General features: G+C 47.3%; 1 protein-coding gene across 4 annotated transcripts in view; it reads right to left on the bottom strand.

Annotated features, from left to right (window-relative positions):
• SLC38A10 (solute carrier family 38 member 10) overlaps positions 1-19,965 on the bottom strand; it is a 47,313-nt gene that overhangs the window by 17,591 nt on the left and 9,757 nt on the right. For 3 of the 4 annotated variants that reach the window (XM_073310958.2, XM_073310957.2, XM_073310956.2), the window contains exons 5-10: positions 18,652-18,795; positions 16,181-16,305; positions 12,171-12,273; positions 10,930-11,112; positions 8,819-8,930; positions 8,160-8,266 (exon numbers count right to left, since the gene is read on the bottom strand). In XM_073310958.2, coding sequence (XP_073167059.1) covers positions 8,160-8,266; positions 8,819-8,930; positions 10,930-11,112; positions 12,171-12,273; positions 16,181-16,305; positions 18,652-18,795 — 774 coding nt within the window. Of the gene's footprint in view, positions 1-8,159; positions 8,267-8,818; positions 8,931-10,929; positions 11,113-12,170; positions 12,274-16,180; positions 16,306-18,651; positions 18,796-19,965 lie in introns of those variants that run through there. The other variant, XM_073310959.2, reaches the window with a different exon arrangement.

A 19,965-nucleotide genomic window follows, 5' to 3' on the forward strand; every position in this document is an offset into this window, starting at 1 on the left:
TCTCAAAAACAATTCAGAGCTCAATTCAAGTACAGAAACAAACAAGTAGTAGAAAGGGAGAAAAACTTAGGAGGGAAATGGGAGAGAAAGGTAGTTTCCAGCGGCGGTTTGAAATGGGAAGCAGAGATGCACAAAAGCTGTTTCAGATGCTAGAAGCTGCAGAGGAGAAGGCTCTTGCATGAGAGTGCTCAGATTGTGCGGCCAGAAGAGGCTCCTGCTAAGGGAGAGGAGCTGAGGTATGTGTGGCAGGCTAGAATATGTCCAGACAGGATTTTTAAAAGGAGGCTAATTATTATATTACATTTCTATCAGTTAAGTGAGGATGACAGTCAGGACAAGTTTGGTTTAAGCTTTTACAACCAAAAGAAATCTTTCTAATCAACTGTTGTTAACACCTCCTAAACCGTCCACAGCCTGAACATCGCAGCATGGTGCAAGTGCCCGAGAACATGACTTGTCTATTTCCAGCAGTACAAAAAAAAACAAGATGGTTGAGAAGAGAAAGGAATGTTGTGGGTTTCATTCCACTCAAAGGGAGAGCAGTGTGTATTATTTTCTAAACGTGAACTAATCAGCATGGAGAGAAGCTTGGACGATTACGATGACACCAACAGCTATTTCAGAGCTTACATCCAAATAAGCCAATATTACAGGTAAGTATCTCCCTGCGCCTTTGATTTTAGAAATCCCTCAGAGTTTTGGGAAAATGTATGGGATACTCCTGGGTGTGTGTGTGCGTGCAGCAATGGAGGTACCTGAAAAGTAACAGATAAATACATTCAGGTCCAGGGAATGTTTGCCTTGCTTGAGCACTGGAGCTGCCAAATGACTGGCAGCTGCCCTAACTGAAAAAGGTACCAGTTGAAAGAGTCGAGTGGATGGATTGTTAGCCAACCACACTGACAGTTTAGAGATTTAATTACACTCCAATGTATTATTTTTACCTAGTTAATCACAGTAATTGTCACTGCAACAGCTTCTCCTGGAATCTGGTTTGCATGTCAACACCTTCACCGTATTAAGAACGACTGGTAGAAGGGAAAGACCCCGCAAGAGGCTATGCTGGAGTCACTGGTGAGGACGATGATAAAGGGATCTGGACCCCACAATAAAGACCTGTTTGTCCCCACACACACCCCTTCTCACAGTGGGACATGAAAGCAACAGGAATAATTAAGTACAAAACAGAAAATGCCTCTGCACCTCTCCTGCAGACTATGCTAGGTGTATTTCACAAATAGCTTTATAAGACACTGTCTTGATTTGCAGAAGAAACTTACTTCTTTGCTGCAAGATCTCCCCACCAGCGGATGGAATTAAAGCACCAGGCTGACTGACCCTCATACAGAGATTAAAAGTGGATCATTCTTATTAATTATAGAACCAGACTCACAGAATCGTAGGACTGGAAGTGATCTCGAGAGGTCATCTAGTCCAGTCCTCAACACTGAGGCAGGGCTAAGTATTATCTAGACCATCCCTGACAGGTGTTTGTCCAACCTGCTCCTAAAAATCGCCAATGATGGAGATTCCACAACCCCCCTAGGCAATTTATTCCAGTGCTTAACCACCCTGACAGTCAGGAAGTTTTTCCCCCAATGTCCAACCTAAACCTCCCTTGCTGCAATTTAAGCCCATTGCTTCTTGTCCTATCCTCAGAGGTTGAAGAGATCAATTTTTCTCCCCCCTCCTTATAACAACCTTTAATGTACTTGAAAATTGTTATCATGCCCCCCCACCCCGTTTTCTCTTCTCCAGACTAAACAAACCCAATTTTTTCAGTCTTCCCTCATAGGTCATGTTTTCTAGACCTTTCATCATTTTTGTTGCTCTTCTCTGGATTTTCTTCAATTTGTCCACATCCCTCCTGAAATGTGGTGCCCAGAACTGGACACAATACTCCAGTTGAGGCCTAATCAGCACGGAGTAGAACGGGAGAATTACTTCTCGTGTCTTGCTTACAACAGTCCTGCTAATACAGCCCAGAATGATGTTTGCTTTTTTTGCAACAGTGTTACACTGTTGACCCATATTTAGCTTGTGGTCCACTATGATCCCCAGATCCCTTTCCGCAGAACTCCTTCCTAGGCAGTCATTTCCCATTTTGTATGTTTACAACTGATTGTTCCTTCCTAAGTGGAGTACTTTGCATTTGTCCTTATTGAATTTTGTTCTACTTACTTCAGACTAGTTCTCCAGTTTGTCCAGATCATTTTGAATTTTAATCCTATCCTCCAGGGCACTTGCAACCCCTCCCAGTTTGGCACTTTCCGCAAACTTTATAAGTGTACTCTCTATGCCATTATCTAAATCATTGATGAAGATATTGAACAGAACTGGACCCAGAACTGATCCCTGCAGGACCCCTTGATATGCCCTTCAAGCATAACTGTGAACCACAGATGATAACTCTCTGGGAATGGTTTTCCAACCAGTTTTGCACCCATCTTATAGTAACTCCATCTAGACTATATTTCCCTAGTTTGTTTATGAGAAGATCATGTGAGACTTTATACTGAGATAGTGCCCAGAGCCCCACATGGATCAGGTCCGATTGTGCTAGACGTAATACAGAGTGACGGCCCCCTGCCCTGCAGAGCTTACAGCATAACTAAGACAAGATATAAGAGGGTGTAGAGACATTCAGAAACAGCACTGGAGGCAGGACGAGGAAAACGAGATTATGAACAGGTGCTGACCTAGCCCAGCCAGATGACAGACAGTTAAATACATTTCAAAGTAAGAATATAAAATAAATATCGTCAGTCTTTAGCAGGCTTCTACGTAGCTGTTCCCAGGTGGCAGTTACTCAGAGGCATCTTGGTAGAGGTAGGTCTTTTGGAAGGGATTTGAAGGGAGGGAAGAAGCTTTGCAGATTAGTTTGAGGAAGACGGTTCAAACATATGAGAAAGCATGAAGGTGCTTGTGGGTGAAGAGGGCAAACCAGTGATGGAGGCTGGCATCATCTGTGGAACAGAGGGGGTGAGACACGACAGTGTGCTACAAAGGGCATCAGGAGAGTGGGAGGGCTAAGATACCAGGAGTCTTAGAGGTGATGGGGTGGAGAAGAAAGAGCGCGCAGAGGGACTCAGAGCTGTGGGGTGACGTGGGGCCAGGGAGACGGTTGTTGGAAATGTAACTTGGGAGGGCACATCAAGAGAGGAGGAGGTTGCAGTAGACCAGACAGGAGATGCAGCAGCTCTGGACAGTGTGAGTGGTGCGGTCAGGCAGGAAAAGCCAGATCTTAGAGACATTATAGAGGAAGCAGCAGCAAGAACTGGTCACTGCCTGGTTGCGTGGGGATAGAAGGGCAGGACATCCTACAATGTTGTGTACGCCAAACACAGAGTCAGCGGGCTTTACCATTTCTGCCCTCGGTTTTCACGTTGTCCGTTTGCTTTCCCCAAAAGCCCCTGCATAAACGCAGCGCTGTGCCTCGGTCTCTGACACCCTGCCTCCAGAAACACAAGAGCGGAAAAGAAGAGCGTTTCTCCAAAAGGCCTCCTGTGGAACCCGCATAGGCCTGAGAGCTCTCTGGGGAAACGAGGCATCGGAAACAGCTGAAAGTTTGAAACCTTTTAAACATACAGCAAATGGTGGTTTTGTTGGTTTAAAAGAAAATTCAATTCCTAGTGGGCAACGTGGGCTGGAACCCGGGAGGTCAATCTCAACCCAGGATTCAATGCCTGGTCCCACGAACACCTTCCACTCTGAGCAACTCTGTGCCTCACAACTTTCACAGGCACTCTGGGTTGTCCATGAACCAACAACAGTGCAGGGAGGGAGACAGACAAGCTTCCCCACCACAGCCTAGCCAATGCCCTGATCACTCCACCCAGCGCTTGAAGGGGGCCAAACTGGACTCCTGGAGGCCACCAGCTGGGCCAAGCTACGCAGCACTTGTTGTGGTGTGCATAGATGAGGGTGTGGGGACTCGAGAGACAGTCAAAGCCCCCACTTGTGTCAGAATCTGAACGCAGGTTCCAAGGCTGGATGGCTAGAGGGCACTAACTAGCCCAAAGAACCATCTCCTGGAGCAAGGGACTAGAGCAAGCAGAAGGGAAGGCTGTGCAGTGAACAGCAAGTGGGGGCCAGATGACAACAACATTTCAGCTTAAGGCCAGGAGGCCAGGTCCGCCACGTGGTACAACTGCCGAACAAAGCTCGTTGGTCAGAGTACGATTAGCCAAGTGGAAGGCAGTGGGGAACGGCTGCTCCAGCTGAGGTCTCTGTCCGGTGAATTGGTCCAGTTGCCTGAAAAGGTTTGGCAGTGCTGCATTAAAACACTTCTTAAAAATTCCCATGGAGCCTCTCATTAATGATCCCCCTCCAGAGGGGCCTGTTTTATAGTTCCCAGAATCAAACATTGTTCCAGGCAACATCACTCAAAGGGTTAATTTTTAAAAACCCCTCATTTGCAAGTGACTACCCATGAAGGTAATGGATCTGACACAGCATTTGCAGTCAGCTAGTCAAACAGCAGAAATGACCTCTCTGGAATGCAAGGGGGAAAGGGAAAAAAAAAAAAAAGACATTTATCTCCCTTGTTGGGCTTCCCGTAATGCCAAGAGGATAATTATAAGATCTTAGCAAGATCACTTAAATAAGAATAAAGGAACTCAGCCTGTTCCTGCATCACTGCAGGGTCACGGCGGGGGAACTGCCAGAGATTGACAATGAAGAGCAGAGACCCACATGGATGTTTCTGTGTCACATGACGGCAAAGCCCACATGCGCCCCAAAAAGTCACTTGTATGTGATTTACAAGCCTCCTGCTGGTGTCAGCAAGGCTTTGGGAGCTCAGCCCCTCATTGCCCCACCCTGTCAGTGAGCTTGAATAAACTAGAGGCCCAAAAAGTGGACGCATCTGGTTAGTCACCCTCTTCAGCATCCATTTGTGCAAGCGGATTGTTTTGTACAGAGGAAGGGGCGATGCTTCACCAGCGCTGCTGACCAGCTGACTCGCAGTGCTCTCCTGTCACAGGACATCCGCCAGCAGCAGCTCACCATGAGACTCTGGAGGGAGCACGGGCAAACCTGAGCGGCAGGCATGGCCATGGCCTTGGAAAGATGCACTTGTCCATTAAGGCAAAGTCAAAAGGCCCCACTTCCCATGAGGAGCATTCTAAACATGGGGAGGGATTTACAGTGATGAAGACGACGGGCTTTTGCTTGCTCATGTCACTCAGTGGTGTTAACTCCCCCTTTGTACAGAAGTTAGACAAACCCCCGGTGCTTCCCTCTGGATGTGTTCGAGCCATCGGCAGGAATCTAGAAAGTGCTTTTGCCTGGGGTAATGACTGTAGCAAGCTTTCTAAATCCTTCTCCATTTTGGAACTTGAGCACAGTTAGGAAACACCAAGAGGGGAGAAAGTTAATTGCAATCGGAGTGCCGAGGCGGACTGCAAGATGCCTGCTCGGTCACTGGGTTCTCTACTGAGCTTCATCAAAGACATTAGGCTCTAAGAACAGTAACAAGTGAGCAAGACGACAGGGTTCGGCCACTGCCCTAGCAGGCAGCAGAGCCAAAGAGAGCCACTTTCCATCCCCACTATTCGGTACAGAGAGGGGTCACTAAGCAACCTTGGGTACCCTCTCTGTGGCTCATTTCCCCAAGTCTATCAGACCGGGATGAGAGTGACTTCCTCACCCAGAAGGGGCCTCTCAAACAAACTTATATCAACACAGGGAAGCCAACACCCTCCTGTCAGAAGCTAAACCCTTTGTTTACAGACCTTAATCTGACCTTTAGCAGCCCTCAGCCAAACCTCAGAGTTTGTCCCGAATCTCCCAAATGGCAGCTTTACATACCATCGCCCCATTGCTATTCCATGCCGAGCCGGAGAGCGCCCGGCACCTTACAAGACACTCTTGATGACGCTGACCACAACAAAGGGGACAATTTCCCAATTCATTCACACCTCTGTGAGCCTGGCTTTAAGCTTTTAAACTTCCCCTTGTTGCTGTTACCTGATCATCTTTCCAACACACCAAGCCTTTTAACTAAGCCACCCCTGGAGCTTAATCCAAGCTGCAATTCCCAGACTCTGGCTCGCTGCCAGCTGTTGACTGACCAGCTGTCTGTAATAATTAACAACTCCCTGGCAGAATTAGACACCTTTTGCTGGCCAACAGAAACATCTGGGGATGTGAATGCCCCACCCCCTTGGAAAAGAACTTCTCAACCCTTCATCCAACTCCTCTACTTTCTAGTTTAAATGGTGCCACCTTTTCAGTGTTCAGGCATGTAAAACTCAGCTCCGCCTGACAGGAAGTCCCCCAAACGCTCACGGGCTTCCAGGAGTCTGGGCACGGTAACTAACACAGCCAGAACCCAGTAACAGAGGGCACAGGGAGAGAACTGCCCTCGCTGGGAGAATCACATCATGAGTGTTTTAGACAAAGGAAGATGCCCATAAAGATGGATTTCAAATCTTATAAAAATCAGCAGATCTGGTAACAAGACAAGATGGAAGCATGCATGCAGGGAGGAGGGCAGCAGGTTTAATGGCTGGGGATGGAAACATGTCACATTGGTGCCCCTTCTCCCCCATCATTCTTGCTTATCACCGCAGCATCTGTGGATAGGTTGAGGGAGAGAGCAGAGCTACTTCTAGGGAGGGAGGAAAAAGCCAAAGGAATGTGAAAGAGCAGATACCTCCCTGGAAATGCTGCATGGGAGCTTCATGGAAGAAATAAACGAGTCTTCCGGAAGAGGTGGAGCAAGGAGAGGGTGGGCAGAGAATCCAGCATTCAAGCTGTAGGCCTGGGAGGAGTTCTGCAGCACCATGTTTTTTTCAGCGAGGCACAGATCCCTGCTGGAACGCTTCCAAGAACAAGTCAAAGCAAGTATGCAAACCTGATGGGCAACGGCTCATTCAAGGGTAGGCCGGATGAATCCCCAGCCGCTAGGTAACCTGTTGACCTCATACTCTGTGTAAGCCACTATGCCGTGATGGCAATTTCTGTAAGATACAGCCACCTGCCTTGCTGTTCTCCTGACCACCATTTCAGGCCATGCAGTCTGTGAGCCTCAGTGCTTGGCTGAGAGCAGCCGACAATCCTCTCCAGTCAGCCTGTCCAACAGCTCAGCCCATCCTGAGGGCAGGGTCACTTGTCTCGGAGAAGAGCCCTACTCAGCATGAGTGAAAAGCAACTCTTGAAAGTGCTTTCTGTTCCCCTGAAAATTCAGGCGGGCATTCAGCCCTTTCTTTGGGGTCTCAGGCCAGCCACAGTAGGACCAAAGCATCAAGACTCAGAGTGAGAGCCGGAAAGATGCGTCAGACGATGGAAAAGGAAAGCAATAGGAAAAAAAACACTCCGCTTTAAAAGTCTCATGTGTGTTTGCAAACCCACAGGTCATTAAACAGAAAAAGCCATTATTTCTGTAGGACCCACTAAAATGTCTTCTCCCCCCGTGGATTTTGCAGTTAACTAACAAATCTGACTCCCTGTGACTGACAATGCTGGAGCCCCACAGAAGCCTGTTAAAGTTACTGTGAGAGAAAACCAAATCATGTTAATTTCAGCTCTATTGCCAAAAACATCAGAATTTGCAAAACCAAAAGATCAAACCCAGCAAAGAGAGATTTTGTTTCTGTCCCCTAGGAAGCTGATCCAAACTGGAGCAAGGGAAAAGCTAAGTTACCAATAGCCTCTGAATGACCCCGATTTTTCAGAAATCAATTCCTGTAGCAACACCTCTGTGTGTGTGTGTTCCCATTTATTATTATTATTTTGGCTGAAACCAGAAGGCTGAGGGTCAGCAGCAAGGACCCCCCTGCAGAGAAGAGTTGTTTATTTTACCCAGCCCAGATAGACTGAAACTTCAGACCCACTAAGGTTTTATATGCTGCCTGGATTTCTCATTCTGTGGCAATACAGCCTGAGCCCACTGGACTGGGTTTGGTAAACAACATTTCACATGTAAAGTGGCTGCTTCACTTGCTGCTACAGAGACAAAAAGTGCGGGCCTTCCAGTGCTCACTGAGCAAGCAACTCCGCCGCTGGGGAGAGATTCTGGTCCGTGCAGCAGACCACAACAGTTCCCACCTGATGGGGGGCGAGGTTTGACAGATTTCCCCTGCTGCAGTGAAGCCAACCAAGTTCCCAGGCTCTACAGTGCGTGGGGGGAGAAGTCAATTAGCATCAGCACTGACCTGTGAGCAAAGGGCATTCTTGTGGATTTTCTTGTAAATAAGAGCTGGGCAGATAAAACAGATGAGGCTTCCCATTGTAGCACCTGTTAGGCCCAAGACAGTCTCCACTGGCAAGAAAGAGCAAGAACAATAATAAATAAAGGTATGCAAAATCCTTGGAGGAAGGGAAAGAATCTAGGGAGGTTGGCACGGTGCCACTTAGACTGCAGCTCTGAGCAACCCACTAGAATATGAGATGAGCCTCCAGCCATTGGAGAGCTAGAACGGGGGTAAAATTAGTCACTGCAATTTATGCAGCACACAAGTACTTAGTCACCTTCTAATGACTTCAACCAGCTGCAAGTCCCTGATGGGCTTTCCCTCTGCAAGGGCACCTCCTCACCAGTCCCCCTCCCTGCCGGTCTCAGTGCATCTGCTCAGTGCTGGAGAGCTAATGACCCCTTCGCAAGCTCAGCTTTCCTGGAGCCGTGTATAGGGAGCATGCAGACCTGGCCAGTGCTAGCTGGACATGCCAGAGTGCAGGGCAAATAGCCACAAATAATGGGTATTCTTGAGAACACAAGATCTAGCGCGGCACAAACAAACTGGTGACGAGGAATGGGGAGAAAAGACAACAACAAGGCATTTCGGTCTCTATTCTATCCCACTTCTGCACTTACCATTTGGGATCATGATGCCTCCAACCATGGTTCCAAACACCACTGCCAGCGTGAGGGCTTTAAATCGAAGGGGTGGCATGTAACCCCCCGCAGCAAAGGTGCCATCTTTTTGCTATTAAAAAAAACAACAAAAATGAGTTAAACCCCTGCTTCGCACCCACAGGTCTCTAAAGCAATTACCCAGCGTGTGCTGCTAGATAAGTCAGACAAGACTTTGCAGCACTAGAATGATGATGGTTTCACCTGCCAATGCGACAGTCTTCCTAGGTACCCAGTAAGAGGGCAATTAGCTGTGGCTGAGCAATTTTAATGTGCAGCTTCAACTCGAGCCTGCACAAGAACAGCCAAAGCTGCTAGTTCACATCCTGTGCGGAACGGAAACGTGACAATGGCGTCTCGGAACATTAGCGCCAAAACCCTCCTCCGCGAGCCTTCCTGCTTTCCAGGCAACACCCAGCAGAGGCAAGTGCCTGAGGAAGTGCTAGTGGAGGTGATGACGTGAGGGCGATGGGGCCCACGGTTCCTAGGGAAGGACGCCAGCTGTTGCTGCAGCTAGTTGCCACCCGATTGCAGATGGGGAGCGGGAAACCGTTCTGCACCACTGGCTTGTAAAACAAGTGGACTCAAAGAAACAAGCTGAATCTGTGGCTCTGCAAACAGTCCAGGGTATTTTTTGGTGCCAGTCCTAGATCACAACAGGCCCCCACAGCTAAAAACACCCCTCCACATCTCCACAGCAGTGTGTGTTCAAAGCACTGTACGAGCATTAACTGAGCCACGTGACCTATCTAGGAGATTGGTGGGTTAGCATTCTCCCCATTGTAGACAACTGCAAAGTGACATGCCCAAAATAATCCAGCCAGTCCTGGGCAGAGTCAGGATTAAACCTCAGAACTTCCCAATTTCCATGGCTTACTGCTCCAGACCATGCTCCTTTCACCAGCTGGGCCACCACCACTCAGAGCATGAGAACGGAGCCAAGGGGCATGATATGGACAGCGGCGGCAGGATCTGGAGCTCTAAATTGCATGCGGTTTATTTCCTGCCCAAGAGGTTTCTCTTTAGCTGACTACACAAAGGTCTCCGAACATTCCCACAATATCTCACTGTTATTTACCGAGTACCAATGGCATGCATAGCGCTGTACAACACACAGAGGAGAACATGTTACCGCCACCAGGGATCAGACTGACTGTGTAGTCACAAAATACACCCCTGGCCGGGAGAAGGCCTGCCTCCAGGAATAGGGAAAGCGCATGAGGGGGTGATGTAGTTTAAGTTGTATTTCTATAGCTGATCATCACTGAACAGTTCTGAGGAAGCAGGACACGGAACGGAAGCATCTGAATGAAGGAGGGGGACATTTGGCCCACGAGAAGGGGAGACTGTTCAGGGCATGATAACTAAAGGTGTAAAGTTGAGCTAAATAAGAGAGCAGGAAGAAGCAGGTGTAAAGATGTCAGGAGGATTCTGTGAACTTGTGCAGAACTTTGAAGATGGGGACCATGAGCTTGAGCTAGGTAAGGATGTGGGCTGGGATTTAGGTCTGAGCAGCAGGAAATAAGGAGCATCCTCTGTTTCTAATGGCTAATTCTTCCTCTCCTACTCTTAAGAGAGAACAACCTCGGCTCTGTTCTGTACAACACTTTGTATAAGGCAGGTGTGCAAACTGCTACTTGAGCAGGGAACAAGCACTGCATTAGACCTCTATTTAGGCGGTGGCACAGCAAATTCTGGGGTTTCAATCCCAGCACCTCTCCTCGTTAAATTATTTTGTGTTCTGCAAGGAGAACAAGACTCCAGAACTGCTGCGTATTAACAACTGCTCAGAACAGTCGTGCTTCCACAGAGCCAGATTTATACATGCAGTGCTGCGATCCTCATGCTGCCCCTATTAGCACACCACAGGCAGTTACAATTTCACTGGAAGCTGCAATACAGTAGATGGGGCTGAGGGTTCATCCACTCTCAATACCAAGTATCTGCAGCTAATCAGAAATACGGTGTCCTCAACCAAGCTGTGCAGTCGACTGGAAAAAATAAAGATGGCCCTTTGAAAAGTGACAGGGTCGATGGTGCAGGGCCAAGAGCAGCCTGCAGGAGGGACTTACCTGCTGCTCAAAGAGAAGGGTGTTCAACGCCTGTCTGCATGGCAGAATCATCATCGGGAACCCAACAGCTACCGACATCATGAATCCCACACGAATCATCTCCGTCACCAGGTTGGAGGGGAAGTTCATGAGCACGTTCCCAGCGATGGCTTCAGTGTAGCTCACGTAACCAAAGAATCCCACCTGTGCAATGGGGAAAGGGAGGGAGTGCTGGTGGCGCACATCTTTTCTGAACATCAGGAGTATCAGTTGGGGGCTCCCACTGGACCCATCCTTATGGCACTGGGGCAACTTGTACGATACCTTGCTGACCAAACCAGGGAGGGCAGAGGGGAGCGACTGCAGGAGTGGCGTGTACTTGAAATTTTTCAGAAAGGAAGCAAAGCCCCACAGCTACTCAGAAAAGTGGGACAGAGCAAAGAACGTCAATTAAAACAGGGCAATGCCCAGCTAAGAAGGGACCCTGGGGCAACTTCCTACAATGCAGATCTTCCAGTCAGCCCAGCCATGATATCTTCTCTAATCAAGCTAGGAGGCTGGAAGAGCTTTCACCTAAGAGCCACTGACACTATGAGCAGGGTATGCATGCGTTTAACTGGGGGACCCCCTGGAATGGGTGATAATGGGAGCTGAGCAGCTGCCTTCCCAGCGCCTTATATTGGGCTGAGTTTGCTAGTGGGATTAAGCATTGCAGCTGAGATGGCTGCCGAGGCCCATGAACCTGAGCCCCTCAGTGAGGGAGGCTGTAATACAATCCCATGCAGCCGCCTAGCTCACATGGGAGGCTATTCTTGGGAATTATTAACTGGATTTTATTAACTAGAGTTTTATGAGGCATAACTTCCTTTATAACCTTCCAATTGCAACAGGCTGATAGGCAGCTCTCTCTAAAGACGGCAGCTCATTGGACAGCATCTCCACTTCCATTTGCATGATTGGAAGATGGAGACCCGGCCACTACACATGGAAAAGATGATACAGAAGCCCCCACTCCAGCTCTGCTCAGTGGGACCTATTGTTCCAAAACCCTGGCTCTCTGAACACCTCTGTGCATCCGCAGTGCGGCCCCTTCCATTTTATTTCATTTTCAGCAAAAGAACTCTTCATCCTCTAGAGCAGATAATGCCTGGCCCATCCCAGGACAGCGATGTTCACGACGGCTCCAAAGCTTATCCCAAAAAATCACTTTTTTGGGAGGCAGGGGGAAAAGGGAGGAGAAAGGAAGGGTAGAGGCTTCTCACCGTAACATAGAAGGTGGTGACCACATTCAGAGAGGAGGCAAATATGGAGCTCATTATTTTAACGGACGGTTCATCCAGGCTATCATAGGTCGGTAAGACCTGGCTGCAGAAAAGCAGGTTCACATATTAAGCAATTTCAAGGAAACTTTCCAGAGAGCTGCAAAATCAAATGCATTCCCTAAGTTCTCTTGCTACAGCCCAGCAGAGAAAAATCTCTGACACCTTCCCCCCACAGAGCGTATACACACGGCTAGTCCACAATTTATATTGCTAATGCCAAGAGATTTCAGAACACTCACAATTGTAAGTGTTGTAAAAATATTCACTCTTCCCATCCCCCACCACCACGTGGAGTTAAATGTGTGATGTAAACATCTTGGTTCAAAAGTGTTGCAAAATGAATGACCGTTTGTTCCACTGAAACACCAGTGGCATGGGTCCAGGCAGCACATGGAGATTGTTGTTCTTGGAGCGCTCCGTGCTGATAATTAAAGCAACGCAGTGTTTACAGAATAAAAGCGGGAAGAGGGTTAGAGCATCACACTGTCTGAAAGAAAAGTTAAACAAACAGAACTAAATACAGTGCCTGTCATATTTCAGCACTGCTGCTAGAGCCCAGTTCCGAGAACGCTGGAAGCACCAGTTACACAGGACTGCGGGGTGTTTCTGTACTTGGAAAGCACGTGGAATCCACTTTTTCTGCATCATCAGGTACATATTTTAGCAACTCATTAATCTCTTGTTGCTCTAATCCAAGTGGCCACCTCCTGACTGTGTATTACTGAAGAGAGCAACTACTGAGAGAGCTGGGGGAGGCGGGGTCAGTGAGACGGGCAGGGAGTACCCCCAACTCCAATGGGCATTAAAAGAAAGTGTGTGAAACGGAAGCCACGCTGGGAAAATCTTCAACCTTTTGTGCACCAAAATGTTCTGCCCAAAGGAAACTGGGCTGTCCCTTTAAACTGCAAATTGAGAAGCATGCAGGAGACCATATGTACAGCACTGTGACAATCATATATTTATAGGGACCCAAGAGGTAAATTTTCTCACAGGGTCATGTAGGATTTAAACTTCTTCACCGATCTTGAAATAAAAACCCTTAATATAGAAACTGCCAGACATCATGGACTCTGCTCTGAAATAGCAGCAGGCCCAGCAGGGGGTGGAGTGGAGCAGAGGCAGAGCGCGATGATACCCCTCTCTAGTCCAGGCTCACATTTTGTGGGCACAATAGCAATGCAGGAGAACAGCATTGGGGGGGTGGGGGGGCGGAAGGGCGCGGGGGGGAAGAAGTGCCATGTAAATTCTAGCTGCAACCAATCCTCCTGTGATCGAACAGCAGTGCCCATCTAGTCATCTTGGGTTTCTAGTCACAGCTGCAGAGTCCCTCAAATCCAGACCACATGCCCCCGTGCCTCCCTGCCAGTCAAAATCCCGTCTGGGTGGAGCAAGCGTCTGACATGCACACAGCAAGAAGCATGTCCTGGCATGCTTGGGTTTTATTTTTAAACCAGAACGGTTGTGCGGAAGGCCAATGAAAGACCAGAAGCCTTCTCCTGACAAATGCTGCATATGCCATTAGTTTAGGCACCTTCACATCACTTGTGATCAAGTAAATGTAATGTCTCAGCTTGAATTTGAGAAAGATATTCAGACCACATGCCCTTTACAGTTCTTGTATTCCTGAGATGAGAACAAAGAGAGAGGGCACAAGCAAGGCAAGTCTGAGCCGGAGCAAGAGAACCCTGGCTTCGTTTTAGTTCAGTTCTCCAGTTAAACAGTATTTGCATCCCCACTGTAAAGCCCACCTCGGGTACTATTTCTGGGTGCAGATGTTACCCAGCAGTATTTCTAAGTTAGCCAGGGAAGCGCGTGAGCAAAGAGATACCACACAAGAGGGAGAGAAAAGGAGTACTTGTGGCACCTTAGAGACTAACCAATTTATTTGAGCATGAGCTTTCGTGAGCTACAGCTCACTTCATCGGATGCATGCCGTGGAAACTGTAGCAGACTTTATATATACAGTTTCCTGCTACAGTTTCCACGGCATGCATCCAATGAAGTGAGCTGTAGCTCACGAAAGCTCATGCTCAAATAAATTGGTTAGTCTCTAAGGTGCCACAAGTACTCCTTTTCTTTTTGCGAATACAGACTAACACAGCTGTTACTCTAAAAGAGGGAGAGAATGAACGTAGGGTCAGTTTTTGCCTAGACTCAGGGCCTTATCCTGAAAAATGAGTACCCGCAAGCTGCCACTGACCTCACTGCATTGGACCCTGAGCACCCTCCAAACCCATAGCTGCCAATGGATCACATTCTGATTTTGGTGTACTGGTGACATCAGTGGTGTTACACCAGTGCCACAGGGTGCAGGTCATATTAACCCTCAACCCTCCTGTGAGATACAATAAGCCCATTTTACAGATGGGGAAACTGAGGCACACAGATTACGAGACTTGCCTAAGGTCACATAAGAAAACTGTAGCAGAGCCAATATCAGAGGTTGGGGATTCCTGGTTCCCAGTCCCCCTGATGAATCTGCTAGGCCACACTGCATAATGGTGGAAAGTAGGACACCTCTCTGAGCTCAGCAATGTTAATACACGTTTCAAAGGGCAGGGGAACTGAATCTACAAGTAAAATCATTGAGAATAGTGGTGCACTCTGCTTGTTATGTTGCATTTATGTGTCTGGAGGGAAGGAATCTGATTTTTATGTTAGAATTATGTATTTTTCTAAAGGTGATTGGAAGGTCAGCAAAATTAAACACCCCTAGTCAGAGAATAACATGCTTGTGACATCACGTGGGCTGGAGAGAGCATGTTTTTCTGATGCTTGGGGGGGTGGGGGGGGAAAGGAATATAGGTTTTAGCTGTGGGTTTGGCTTGCCCTTTAAGGGGTATAACAGAATCTATATTTAGATAGATGTATGCACACTCTAGTCCAGACCATATAATTGCGCTGGGTTTCCAACTCCCTACAAATGTGCACTGGTTACAGAGAGGCTACCACAAGAAAAGGACAATTTTCTATTTTAAAAAAACCCTACCGCGGTAAGTAGGTAAAGCTGTAAAAGAACACAACTTCTGTCGCCAATTATAACGGAGACATTAAACAGCAAGACTGGAGCGTGTTCTGCTAGAAACAAAGCTGCCAAGAGAGACGATAAGTGGGAAATGATGATTTGGATCTCACATGTGGGTGTAAACGCAGCAGTATGAACAAATTTTATTTGTCACATTAATTTATTATTGGCATGCTGCGCGTTCGCTGGAACTACAGGGGGGAAGGGCCGGCTCTGCCAGTCTTCCTAACGCTGAAGGTCTTTTTGTGTCCACATTTGGATTTACACATCTATTTTGAGTTGGCTGATGCTTCAACCAGGCATGAATCACTCGCTCTTGTCATTTTGGTGGAGAAGGTAAAGCTGCTGGAATTATGGAAATAATCCGTCTTCAGTACCATGCCTCTGTGCGCCCAAAAACCCAACCCTCATTAAAAGAGGTGGGCAACTGGAAGCAACCATCTGAACTCAACAATTATGCAATTTTCTTTTAAATATTTTCAGCAACATTTGGTGAGGGTCAATGAGGCTGCCCATGTCGATTTTCCAGGGGGCGGGGGAGCTCTGATGGGGGTTAGGATGGAAACAACCAGGTCTCTTTTCCTGATAATAAACCATGATTTTCAAGCAATGGGTCAAATTCATAGTTGGTGTAACTCCAAGGAAGGCAGTGTAAGGCACACCAGGGATTCATCCGACCCAATGCATTTTATGAACAAGTAACTGCTCAAGCACAGTAACTCCTGGGTGTAACATAACTCCCTCCCACGTCAAGGTAACAAGAGAGTTACAACTGAACGAGATGCTGTACTTCAGTGGGCTGTAAAACATTGTGATTAAACTACAAGAGGGAGCCAGGCGGCAGCTTTCCCATTCAGATCCTTGGGACCCTTTGCCCTCACAAAACTCACTCCACACCACAATTGCTAGAACGGCAGGTACTTACGACTGACAGGCAAAAGACATGCCGAAGATAGGAATGCAGCGAAAAATGCCCTCCCAGCGCGTGTAACTGACCCGCTTCAGCCACTGCCCACCAAAGAGGCCATGTTTGAAAGATGAGAGCACAATCTGTAGCCAAAGGAAAAAAAGAGATTAAGAGCCAAACAGCAGAGATGCCGACCCAGACCTGAGGGGAGTGAGCACGCTGCCAGGAACATTGCCAAGGCAGCAGTGGAGGGCAGGAATAAGGCAGCTCTATCAGGAGGATGAAAAGGCTTTGAGTAACTTCCCCTGCAGCTCACAGCTGGATATCTGTTCCTCAGATTTCCCAGTCTCAGCCCCTCACCCTCAACACAGGTTAGTCAACCTTCCCGCTACTCTGATCTGTACGGGTCACCCCTGGCTGCCAAGCAGATAAAGGTATTTTAAAAGGCATATCCCATTCCCTGGTTGATGCCATCCTGCTAGCGGGCACCATGACCTCTCCCAACCCCACTCCCACCCCCACACACCAGAGTTAGAACAGTTTGTGAGGGACACGCTCAGATAATCAGATTGCTCCTGAGCAGTCATTTGCTTGGGGCCACAGAAACCGGAAGTAGCAGACACAGGAGAATTTTACTTATGGATGACAGGCAACGGTGCACTCGGATGAGATAAGACACCTGCATACTGCCCAACCAAGCCCCCTTGACAATGCAAGCGCTCTGAAGAGCGGGGCCAATGTCAAGGATGTAAGCAGAGGCCCCAGAGATGGGTTACGAGAGCTATTCTCTCATGGACAAGGGAACTGATGGGCATTAAGTTGCACAGGAAACAGAAGGTAAATATAGCCAAATGCCCATTTATAATCTAGTCTGAATAGGTTTGACGCTCCGAGAGATTCTGTCAGTGTTGCCAACTTTAATGACATGTGGTGCTTTTCTTAATGTCCCAGCTCCTGGCATCACGACTGTCACGATCACAGCTTTCGTTTCGAGCTGTCGCGCCTACAGAGAATAGCTTGAGGCAACCAAAGCGCATCCTAGGAGCTCAGAAACCGGGGCCAGACAAAAAGAACTCAGGATCTATTTCTTAAAGTCTGAGGCTGTTCTGGGGGCCTGACATGATTTTCAACGCTTGGAGCTAGCAGTACCGCTGTCCATCCAGAGAATGAAAGTCTCCACTGCCCGTTAATGGAGTCATTTGGTGAGTTTCCCAGATTATAAGGCTTGAAGGAACACTGTGATCATCCTGTCTGACCTCCTGTATAAGACACACCACAGAATCTCCCGCAAACAGTCCCTGGAGCAGATCTTTCAGGAAAACATCCCATCTTGACCTAAAAATTACAAGTGATGGAGAATCCACCATAGACCTTGGTAACCTGTTCAAGTGGTTAGTTACCCTCAATGTTAAAAACACTTTGCCTTATTTCCGGTCTGAATTTGTCTAGCTCAATTTCCGACCACTATACCTTTGCCTGCTAGACTGAAAAGAGTCAGTTTTTTGTTCCCCATCTAGGTGCGCATGGACTGGGATCAAGTTCCCCCTTAACCTTCTCTTTGTTAAGCTAAATAGATGGAGCTCCTTGAGTTTATCATTATAAAGCATATTTTTCCAATGCTCTAATCATTCTCGTAGCTCTTCTCTGAAGCTTCTTCCATATATCAACATCCTCCTCTAGGCCGAGTACAATTTAGTAAGCTACGGAAACTCATCAGTGCCTCCTACTTAACCAAATTGGCTGGTACCAGTTTCCTCCAGATGAAGCTTTTTCATAAGGCCTAAAAACAAAAATTTTTCCTGCACCACCTCTGTGTTCATGAGGTCTTCACTGCATAAGCAATTTAAAGTGCTACCATTTAGGAAGAAAAACGCTTATTGGCTCAATGACATTTACCACCGATACAAAAATTGCAAGCAGTGTAAAAACTTGTGTCCTTAAAAATAATCATTTTTCTCCCTAAAGATCAAGGTTTTATGAGTTTTAAGGAAAAAAGCTATTACATTCCAGAATTCATTTTGCAGCCGTGTATGTCTTCCGCCATCTCCTGTCCCTAAATGTGATCAGAAATTCAGAATGCTATAAGCTGCACAGTATTCGTAAGCACACAGTGAAATGCAGGCCACAATCTGGTTAAGCTGCCACAATGTATTGACTTCACAGTGATTGACAGATATGCTAGCCAATTCCTATATAATATGGCTGTATATTCTTATTTCCATGTGGATAGGCATGTGGGCATCAGAGCAACAATTATCCCATGTGGAGTCAGCAATATTTAACAGAAAAAGAGTACTGTATTTCAAACTTGGATCCCAAACCTGGATGCTCTTCCCGGTGGGCAACCCCTGTGACCACGAAGATCCCCACTGGGCTGCTGTGCAGGGGTCCCTCCCACATGGAAGAGCTGGCAGGATCAGGATCTCTTTCAGATGAATTAACCACCATCTCTCTCCCCACGAAACAGTCTTCCAGCCATTGATACTCACCACAAACATAAACACAGTGTAAAAGATCAGCGCCATAGCACTGAATGACTGTATGGAAGCCATCATGTTCCTCTGGAGACTCAACGGAAGGACGATGCACAGGGAGACAGCAAACAGCAAGATAATCCGGAAGCTGCCGGTTACCTAAAAAAGGACCATCATAAGGAACAGAAGTACAGAGCATGCAGAGATCTCCCAGTTTTATTAACTGGAACTCATGGACCCGTATCGACAAAAATAGCGTATTGTCCCCAAGAAGGAGACACAAAGTGAACAGCAAAGACTAGGAATCTGAGGTTACATGCTCCTGACCTTAAGAAAAGCTTTGGCGATAGAGAGCATGCTATTTCCTCAGCAAGGTCTGTGATTAACCTAGGCAGTCACTGGGTGCCACTGTTGCTCAATATAGCACATGACAGACCCACTCTAAAGCAGATTTGTTGGGGGTTTAAACAATAATCCAAACACAGACTATTTGAATATTTTGTATGCACTTCCAGCAACTAAATGAAAATTAACCTTGCGTCAAAAAAAAAAAAAAAAAAAAGGGGAGGGGGGGAAGCATAGAAATGGAAGTCTTGAAAATTCTGATCCAGAAAATTAATCAGAAACTCATATTGGTATTTATTATAGCAGAACACTCTGAAATGCCTGGAAATATTTAATAACTAATTTGGCTGCAGCCACAATGCATCTTTTTAACTTCACAGTTCCTTAATCAAAGCTTAACAGCATCAGGCTGGAGCAGATAACAGCCATGCCAAGATCCTTCGACATGTCCATTTCACTTCCCCAGCCTGCCCCATCCCAGCTCCAAAAGCTGCAGATTACTCCTTTGGAGAACTGTGTGCCAGGGAACAGAGTGCCTCTCCCATCAGAGAGGGGGAGAGGCACTCTCAGAAACAGTCTCACCATAAAGTGGGGCGGGGGAGGAGTCACTGGGTGTATTTTAATTTGAAGAGGTGAAGAGATCAGTGGGTGGCTGAGGTATCCCAATCCTTCCTCTTCACACCCCAAAGAACTATAGTTTGGGAGCAGGAGGAGCACTCTGAACTAGAATGGTAAATGGGAATGAAGATTTGGGCAGAAGAATTATGTCTCACTGCTTTTTAGTTTCTGGCTGAGCAAAGGAAGAGGGACAGAACGTACCAACTCGTGCAGAAAATTTACTTGGGATTTGCAGCAGGCCATGTATTTCATGACAGAGACGTATTTTAAAAGAATTATTTTGTTGCACATGGTGCTTCCTATGTCAGGAGTTGTATCCATCCCACTGTCTGACATGCATCAGAACTCCCAGGTGGTGACATGGCA

This window comes from Lepidochelys kempii, chromosome 14 (assembly GCF_965140285.1).
Source record: "Lepidochelys kempii isolate rLepKem1 chromosome 14, rLepKem1.hap1, whole genome shotgun sequence".
NCBI lineage: Eukaryota > Metazoa > Chordata > Testudines > Cheloniidae > Lepidochelys > Lepidochelys kempii.